This window comes from Sipha flava, unplaced genomic scaffold (assembly GCF_003268045.1).
Source record: "Sipha flava isolate LNK unplaced genomic scaffold, YSA_version1 542_pilon_pilon, whole genome shotgun sequence".
Taxonomy (NCBI): Eukaryota; Metazoa; Arthropoda; class Insecta; order Hemiptera; family Aphididae; genus Sipha; species Sipha flava.
The window spans coordinates 1-9944 of NW_020273524.1; the positions used below are offsets into that span (position 1 = coordinate 1).

The window sequence follows — 9944 nt, forward strand, 5'->3', positions numbered from 1 at the left end:
CGTGATAACATCCAGGGTATCACAAAACCTGCAATTCGTCGGTTGGCTCGTCGCGGTGGTGTCAAACGTATCTCCGGTTTGATCTACGAAGAAACCCGTGGTGTGTTGAAGGTGTTCCTGGAAAACGTAATCCGTGACGCCGTTACCTACACCGAACACGCCAAGAGGAAAACTGTCACCGCCATGGATGTGGTTTACGCATTGAAACGTCAAGGACGTACTCTGTACGGGTTCGGAGGTTAATTTATTCGATCTTTACCTCATTTCTAAAAAGGCCCTTTTCAGGGCCACTAATTTTTTATCATTATTATTTGACGGTATAAGATAAATAGGGATCAAGTTTAGTAAGGAGGTGGTTGTTGTACTGCTATTTTGTAATAATATTGATATTTAAGATATGTTTTATCGTTGTTGATTTAAAATTTGATATTTTAATAGCGGTCTTTCAAGTCATTTATATATCTGAGCACATACGATAAGCACGATAAGCGTCAATTAAACAGGCATTATCGATTATCACATTTCACAGATATATAGATAGAAAAATAAACTTATAAATTCTGTGAATTACCCCTTGCCAGCCGCCAAAATGCTACTGCTGCTTCTGCTTTCTTTTCATATTATATTGTGTGTTCTAACTTTTAATATATTAGCAGCTATATTACAGTATAGGAAACTAGGACAACATAAATAGTGAAATACAAAATTTAGCAATCACTGCTACTGTTGACACCGAGTAGCAGTCTGCGAATGCTATGGTAAAATAGCAGTGTTATTATAACTGCTACTGATATTTCATATCATATCAACACTACATCTCAATAATATTAGATTGGATAAGATTAAGGATTTACTATTTAATGAATTGAACAAAGTCATGTCTATAAGTTTTAACTCTTATAGTTTATACATTCCTAACGATTGGTGTTTTACAATACTCTCATGGAAATATTTCATATGAGAAATTGATTTAATCAAAATATTAATAATACCTTCTATTTAGGGGTTCCCGTTACTATTTGTTACCTTAAACAACTGGAAGTAAATGACGTGCGAATATCACATTCAAAATATTAAACATTGCCATAAATACATTTTATTCATTGATCCCGCGAAGTCATGACATTTAAAATTGCATCACATTACATATAGAATTTCCTCAAAATGTTTTATTTGCAATTATTCCACGTCGTCATCTCTTACCTTGGCCATGGACGATTAGGTATTTTTCAACAATTACATTGAAAATGTATGCATTTTAAATCGATCAAACATTATAAATATAGAAAAACCAAAGTATTAAAAATAATTTTGATTAATAAAAAATAATAATAAATTAGCATTAAAAATGTATCTTGAATAAAAAAAAATTCCTGAAAGTATGTTCATTAATCATTGAGTTAGTTTTTCTGGAAAAGTATCTATAGAAAATCATTGTATTTCGATAGCAGCTATATTATTATTTGATATTCGTATAATACTTTATTTTAAATAAAGCTAACTGTAGTTATAATTTATAAATATATATTATATCAATCAATAGGGGAAAACCATTTTTTTTTAATGTCAAATGGAAGTATGAAAATTATAAAATATGCTCAAAAAAAAATGTAAAATAAAATGTAAAATCCCTAAATATGCAAAAGTTACTTTGGTTTGTTTAGCACCATAAACTGTTGATATGTTTTTCGTAGCGTCTTTCTCACTTGGCAATAAATCCTATGGTGCAAAAATAACATACAAATACCATAATTTCAGAGTCCTAAAATTTTACGCGTGTTATCATCTTATCACAGGCTCAGGTGTTTTAAAAAAAAACCTTGATCGTCTGTTACTGACGCCGTTATATGCAAAGAACATTCCGAACACTTAGAAAATTTGCCTGATAAACATTATTAACTACATATTTCAATATACTTGGTGGCCCTAAAAAGGGCCTTTTTAGAGAGAGAGATTGATGCTGATGTGAGAGACAGATTAAACCTTCTTTTCCGTTTTCTTGGGCAAAAGGACGGCTTGAATGTTGGGCAACACACCGCCTTGGGCGATGGTCACTCCGGACAACAGTTTGTTCAACTCCTCATCGTTTCTGATTGCCAATTGCAGATGTCTGGGGATGATACGAGTCTTCTTGTTGTCACGGGCAGCGTTACCAGCCAATTCCAGAACTTCAGCGGCCAAGTATTCCATGACGGCAGCCAAGTACACCGGGGCACCGGCGCCGACACGTTCGGCGTAGTTTCCCTTCCTCAACAGACGATGGATACGTCCGACGGGAAACTGGAGTCCGGCACGGGACGACCTGGTTTTGGATTTGATTCCCTTCGCTTTACCTTTGCCTCTTCCGCTCATGATTGCTGAGTGGGTTTGTATGTAACGTTATTGAAAAGAATAGACGAATGATACCATTGTAAAACAGAAAATTGCGGTTATATACATATTTCGTACCTTCAAAACGATTACAATTGGATAATATTTATAAAAATATAACAACTTAAAACCACATATTTAACTAATTATTTAAACAAAAAATGTGTGTGTTTACATAAAAATTTAATTTACAAAAACATATTTTTTCTCTACTAACATTGGAACGAAAGACATACTTTAAGTACTCATAAAATATTAATATCGATCAATCAAATGAACCAGTTACACGGGATTTTGTTATAAATACCGTGTGCAAACATGTCGTATGTACTGTCGTTTCATATTTTCAATCGCACCGTACATTGTTCACTGACCGATCAACCGAAATGGCTCCCGGAGGTAAATCAGCTGGAAAAGCTATGAAGAAGTCCGGAAAGGCGCAGAAGAACATCACCAAATCGGACAAGAAGCGCAAGCCCAAAAGGAAGGAATCGTACGCTATCTACATCTACAAGGTGTTGAAGCAAGTGCACCCCGACACCGGCGTTTCGTCCAAGGCGATGAGCATCATGAACAGTTTCGTCAACGACATTTTCGAACGCATCGCCGCCGAATCCAGTCGTTTGGCTCATTACAACAAGCGTTCGACCATCACCAGTCGGGAAATCCAGACCGCCGTCCGTCTCCTGCTGCCCGGTGAATTGGCCAAGCACGCGGTGAGTGAAGGGACCAAAGCTGTGACCAAATACACGAGCTCTAAATAAGTTGTGTTGATCAAATTATTATGAACTCTCATTAAAAAGGCCCTTTTCAGGGCCACCATATTTACATATCGCATTTAATTTTAATTTTATATTTCTCCATAATAGAACAGTTATTACCTATTATTATTGGCTGAACAATACACAATCGTGTAAATAATATTATTTTATTCAATTTAATCACTTTTGCGTTCACTGTCCTTCCAGACTTACGCGTATTCTTTAGTTCAATGGTATGCGCAACCTGAGATTTTTATAACCAAATGAGAAATTATAACTATCTACAATCGACTCTCGGTAATTCAACGTATATACTTGATCCCTTGATAATGACGCAGTGATTAGAATTGAAACAATTTATTTAAGTACACTCGGTGGTTCGATATTAATTTTGGGAAAAATTGCGACCAACACGTGACGATTAGAAGTATCATCCGTTCATCGCTCGACAGTACAAAGTATATTCAACAAATTTATTTAATCTGTATTCTTATAATCTTTTTGTTAATAATTTACCACACGGTCGTGTAAAAATTTAGCATATTATTTTCGATAACCAAAGAGTTAATATTGTGAGAACTTTATCGTTTTATTTCTTAATCGTCACTAACTGTAATTTATGCCAAATGGCCCTGTCACCCTAACAGTTATAGGAAGTATGGCAGCGGTTCCCAATCTGGGGGTAATTACCCCCTAAGGGGTAAAAACACGATTTTTTGGGGGGTAAAAGTAAAACTATTTATTTGTATTTTAAGTACTTATTTTACTCATGTGTATTATGACTGTAAATGAAATTGTATAATATAATATTGTTGTTAATAGTTTTGGGAAATACCTTATCTTATGTCCTAATGACACTGATAATTTTATTACCTTCAAATAATACTGAGAATATTACATTATATTGAATTTCCTGGAATTATTTTTGTTGTACAATTGTCAACACATTTTATATTCTATTTATCTATTTACTATTATTATAAATATATAAAATGATATCGATATTTAATTTAATGGTTTTAATCTTTTAACCATCAGTCAGTCGTTCACTGTTTGTTCATTAGTGTACTTGTCTGTGCCGTCCACTGAATATCGATCAGTATTGTCGATTTTCTAATTATTTTGACGTAAAGTAAAAGTTGGATTTTAATAATTTTCCTTTGAATCAGGAACCATGTCACAGGGGAAAAAACGGTCATACAAAGAAGCTTTTCTACAATGGGGATTTACTAAGTTTGTTGATAAAAGTGTCGAGAAGCCTCAATGTGTTCTGTGCAACAAAGTTCTCACAACAGAAAGTATGAAACCAAGTAAATTAAAAGAACATTTTGAGAGAAGTCATTCTCAGTTTGCAGAAAAAGATATTGCATTTTTCAAACGTAAAGAATATGCATTAAAAAATGCACGTATGGATTCATCCGGTTACTTTTTTAAGTCAACTGAAGCTGGTCTTGAAGCTTCGTATTGCATCGCTCTTCGAATCGCGAAAAACAAGAAACCTCATACAATTGGAGAAAATCTCATCAAACCGTGTATACTAGATGCAGTAAAACTTGTTCTTGGAGAGCAACATGTTGAAAAGATAAATAAGATATCACTTTCTAACAACACTATCAAAAATCGTATCGAGGATATGAGCAAGAATATTTTGGACACAGTGCTCAATGAAATAAAGTCAAGTCCTTTCTTCGCCTTACAGTTAGATGAGTCGACCGACGTTGCATCTTGTTCCCAGCTACTTGCCTATGCTCGATACATAAAAGGTGACGACTTAAAAGAAGAATACTTATTCTCAGAATCACTGAGTACTACCACACGCGGTGAAGATGTTTTTCGGACAGTGAAAAATTTTATTGATGAAAATGAGCTGCAGTGGTCGAAGTTAATAGGTGTCTGTACAGATGGAGCACCAGCCATGTTGGGCATTCATTCTGGTTTCCAAACATTAATGAAAGAAGTTGCTCCATTTGCATTATTTACCCACTGCATTATCCACCGTTATGCTTTGGCAATGAAAACTCTTCCACCTGATTTAATGGACACATTTACTCATGTAGTGAAAATTGTTAACTACATCCGAAGCAGTGCGACAAATACAAGAATTTTTAAGGACTTATGTAATGAAATGGGAGGAAAATTCGACGTCTTGTTGTTCCACACAGAGGTACGTTGGTTGTTGAGAGGTAAGGTGTTGCACCGAGTGCTTGAGCTCCGAGAAGAAATTGCTTTGTTTCTAGAAAGGAAAAAATCAGGGAAGGTAAAGGAGAAAGAGTTTCACGCTCAAATAACAGATAATGTATTTATTTCTAAACTGGCATATCTTGCGGATTTCTTCGGAGAAATAAATACGCTTAATCTCAGTTTGCAAGGAAATATGACGAATATTTTAACTGCTCAAGATAAGGTTGCCAGTTTTCTTCGTAAATTGCAACTTTACCAACGCAGAATTGATGTCGAGGACATTTCAATGTTCCCAGAACTAACAATGGTGCTCGACGAAAGAAATGAAAAATGTTCATTCACAGACCAAATAGCTCTTCACTTATTATCAGTAGTAGATTCAATCAGTAAATATTTTCCAGATTTAAAAAATCGTCAAGTAAATGCTTGGGTGCTAAGACCCTTTTCAGTGGATGAAAATGTATTTCCAGATACTGAAATTGAAACCAAATCACAATTTTTAGGACTTCGTGAAAACAACACACAGAAAATAGATTTTGAAAACACACAACTAGCAACATTTTGGCGAAAAATTGGTGGAGAGTATCCATTATTATCAGAAAAAGCCTTGAAAATACTGATCCCCTTTTCCACAACGTACAGGTGTGAAAGTGGATTTTCAACAATGGTAACAATGAAAACAAAAGCAAGAAACCGATTAAACTTGGAACACGACCTAAGATGTGCATTGGCCGAAACTGAACCGAATATTAAAGAAATTGTTAGAAAAAAGCAATATCAACCGTCTCATTAATGTTCATTGCTGTTATTCATAAGTCGTAATAAATTAATAAAAACTCTTATTTTCTTTGTTTGAAAAAATAAAATAAATTATAATTATCATCATAATATATATTTTGTTTTGTTTTTTTTACTCACTTTTTTTTTGGGTCGGGGGTATTTGTTAATATCTAACCTGACTTATGGGTAATAGTCTCAAAAAGGTTGGGAACCGCTGAAGTATGGAATAACAATGCACGAGCGCGCGGTAATGCAAATAATGTTTTACTCGTTCCACGCGTAGTGAAATAGTTAATAGTAAATCGTAGGCGTCATATTCGGGCGCAAAAATACTGCCAATGTCCCTCCAATTATTCATCGACAATCAAACTGTTAACTGGTCTAATCATGCCAAATACTTCGGAGTTACACATCGGTCGCAAACTAAACTTCACCCAACACTTATGGTTCTATATATTTTTTTAGTTATTTTCAATGAACAATTTCTTTTATGTTGTGGTGTAAGAAGTGTAAAAATTGTTAATGAACAGTAGTTATAGTATTTCTAACACATTCTCTATCGATGTTCGGTCCTGTTACATATTATCAATAAAGCGCAGTTGGTAACACTTTCGCGTGTCCTGGCGTGGACGAGTTGGTAACGCGTATGGTGAGAGTATATGTTTTCTCCTTCTTCTCCAGTATTTTTGAAAATTAAGTCAAATTCTTCATATGAATTTCTAATTGAAATTAGTGAAGACTTAAGAGATTGAATATGTTTAACTGCAGATAAAATATTTAACTTTGGAGTTTGTAATGAAGAACTCACTTTCAAAACTATTTGTAAAATAGGTTGCATCATATTCATACAAAAAATAAAATAAAATTATTTGATTTGACTTTTAAGTTCTAAGCCTTTCATTTTTACATCTGGCAACGAACTGTTTTTTATTATTTCGTCCAATGCTTTTAATAATGCACTATAGTTAAGTTTAAAGGCATTTACTGCCTTTGGGCGACATGCCCACCTTATTCTTGAGCATGACTTTAACGTTTTAAGATTAGACCTATTATCTTTAGCTATATTTTCAAAAATAGCATGTCACATAGAGCTGCCCTTAATGAAGGAGTACGAAATTTGAACAGATTCTAAAAAGTTAAATACAACTTGATTTTTGTTACTTGTATTACTTGTGATTGAATCAATTAGTGACAAATTTAAGCAGTGTGCATAGTAATGCACATACAAAATTTTTGCATTCATCTCTTCAAATTTTCATTGTACCCCACTTATATTACCAGACATTGTTGAGGCCCAATCAAAACATACAATTATTAATGATCAACCTATACCAAATTTGGAATGTATAATATTACTTGGAGCTTTAAATATAGATTCATAATTAACTGAAACTAACCGTACTAAATTAAGAAAGTTTCAACAGGTCTATTTGTTTAATCATCAAAATATCAAATAACGATTGAAAATTGGTCATGATGACCAACATCACTAGTTACATCGGCTAAGATTGAAATATATACATTTTGTAAATCTGCTTTTACTTTTTTAATAAGAACATTATGAATGGAACAAATTAGATCATTTTGGATTCTATTACTGGTATATTTTGCATTTATTGGGCCATTTTCAAAGTGTTCTTTCAAAACTATTTCATATTTAGCAAAAGTATTAACTAGTTCTTTGTACAAACCCTTTTGATTAATTTTTTCTCCTTCATCATGACTCCTTGAAGGACTTTGCCTTCCTCCTCTAACAAGACACAAAGTTTTTTATTTATTTATTTTTTTTTTATTTATAGAACCTTTAGTTATTAACTATTACAGTTCAACAATTACAGATTACATAAACCAATTAAGAAATTAAAATAACATTGAGGCAATAGCAATTGGTGATAACTAAACGTTAAGTATACAAAAGGAGTTGATAAGAAATAATGATTATTAATTTGGATTCGGGAAAATATAATTAAGGAGAGACGGTATTTTTAGATAATAATGAGTTTAAGAGTGTGGATAAAAGTGAAATTAATGGAATAATGAGGGAATGTAATTGTGTAACAAATTGAGATAAAATATTTGATATAGATTCGTTATTAGAATTGTTTGAGTTGCTTGAAGTTGCTTCTGCGTATGTCTTGGCCCTGGATTTTTCTTTGTGTCGGGTGTGCGTGGACGGGGATTCCACTGTGACTGGCAAGATCACCTTTGAGGGCACTAATGGTGGTACAGGTGGTGTGGTTTTGAGGTGACCATTCTTATGATTCTTACGATAGGTGTTCATAAATTTCTTTAATGAAGGACAACCTTATAAGTTCGCGGTATGTGCGCCAGAACATAACGCACACTTTGCAGGTAGTTCCGAAGATTTGACACAGTCATTGGTGAAATGGTTGTTGCCGTATTCGACGCAACGTGGTGATTCGCTACAGTAGGAGCGAGTGTGACCGTATCGCTGACATTGTTTGCATTGGGGAGGGTAACGGGATTGATGCGGATTTTTGACAACTATTTTGGAGTTAAGGAAGGAGGATATTTGGAAGATACTCCGGTTAAAATCCCTTGCTTCTAGGACAACGGTGAATAGATATAGAGCTTGTTTACTAATTCTGTGGCGGACGTTTAGCTCACTTATGATTGAGAAGCCCAAATCCTGGAAGGCCCTCTCTATATCTTCAACAGGAATAGTATAATGCAGATTACAGATAAACACTTTGAAAGGGCGGATATAACGGGGTGCCCACGTATGGCATTCTAAATCCGATTCGTTGCAGTAATTGACTAGTTTATTATAATCATCAAAATTATGAGGTTTGATAATAAGAGAGGAACCCTTGGCGGTAGCCGTAAAACCATCGGTACCCACCAGATATTAGATCTGCTTTTAACAAGGAGTAGTTAGTAACATTACTTATTACAATTGGCGGTGCAGACATGCTCGTAACCTCGACTTTTTCATCACCAAGGTGTTTTGATGGTAGAGTACTAGGTTCATGTTGAACCGTAGGTGAGACTGTGACGGGAGGGGGACTAAAAACCTCGGGGAGGTTATCAGCCACGGTGAGGGAAGCGAACCGATTTGACGACACATAAGACTTACTTTTTTTTTGACTTGAATCGAGATTTGATGAAGAGGAGGACGACAAACTCCGTTTGGTCGACTTCAGTGTAGTAGCGCGGGACATGACAGACGGGTCTGCGTATTATCGTTCAAAACACGTGAACATAATTAAATAATAAACTGATAATAATTAAGCGCGTGACGTAGTAAACGTGCGTGCTCGACGGCAGATGACACAGAACTGAGACACAAAGTTATATCTATCAAACGCTTCATAATTTCTCTATTGCGCAAACGATCACTCTCACATTTGGAAATACATTTTTTTCTACTTATATCTATTTGTTGATCAATAGAAGTAGTATTCAAGTAATCAGCCATTGCTTGGGTACTAAGAATATGGGATTTAGACATTTGATGTTTATTAAAACGATTAATACCTCTATACCTACTACAGAAACTAGTTTTAGAAAATGCATCGTCTAATTGACTGCTATTTAAACTATTATCCTTAAAAATTCTACATGGAAAACAAAATGCTAGGTCTCTAGATGGACTATATTCTAACCATACATATTTTTCAAACCAGGATTTTTGAAACGATCTTTCTGATGCTCCTTGCATTTTTTTTTTGGATAAGATTTCATTTTTGGGCAGTATGGACCAGCTGATATTTGATCTCTGAGTTCAAGACAATTCACTGGAAGTTGGATTACCGGATCATTATTATGTATGGGTACTAAAATACATAATCAGATTATTATTGTATAATAGTCTATAATAAGATACAATAT

At 34.4% G+C, this 9944-nt stretch overlaps 4 protein-coding genes across 4 annotated transcripts; 3 read left to right on the plus strand and 1 right to left on the minus strand.

The window, feature by feature from the left end:
• Positions 1–6: 6 nt before the first annotated feature.
• Positions 7–285, plus strand: LOC112690984 (histone H4-like; the record flags this gene model as incomplete). The annotated part of the gene is made up of 1 exon (XM_025565097.1): positions 7–285. A coding segment is annotated over one exon (237 nt), but the record flags the coding sequence as incomplete, so codon positions are not given.
• A 1642-nt stretch (positions 286–1927) lies between these two features.
• LOC112690988 (histone H2A) lies at positions 1928–2410 on the minus strand. Its single transcript, XM_025565100.1, has one exon. The coding sequence runs from the start codon at positions 2350–2352 to the stop codon at positions 1978–1980; it is 375 nt and encodes a 124-aa protein (XP_025420885.1). The 5' UTR covers positions 2353–2410; the 3' UTR covers positions 1928–1977.
• Positions 2411–2596: 186 nt separating this feature from the next.
• Positions 2597–3184, plus strand: LOC112690987 (histone H2B). Its single transcript, XM_025565099.1, has one exon. The coding sequence runs from the start codon at positions 2757–2759 to the stop codon at positions 3132–3134; it is 378 nt and encodes a 125-aa protein (XP_025420884.1). The 5' UTR covers positions 2597–2756; the 3' UTR covers positions 3135–3184.
• A 1121-nt stretch (positions 3185–4305) lies between these two features.
• Positions 4306–6105, plus strand: LOC112690986 (zinc finger BED domain-containing protein 5-like). Its single transcript, XM_025565098.1, has one exon. The coding sequence runs from the start codon at positions 4306–4308 to the stop codon at positions 6103–6105; it is 1800 nt and encodes a 599-aa protein (XP_025420883.1).
• Positions 6106–9944: the final 3839 nt, after the last annotated feature.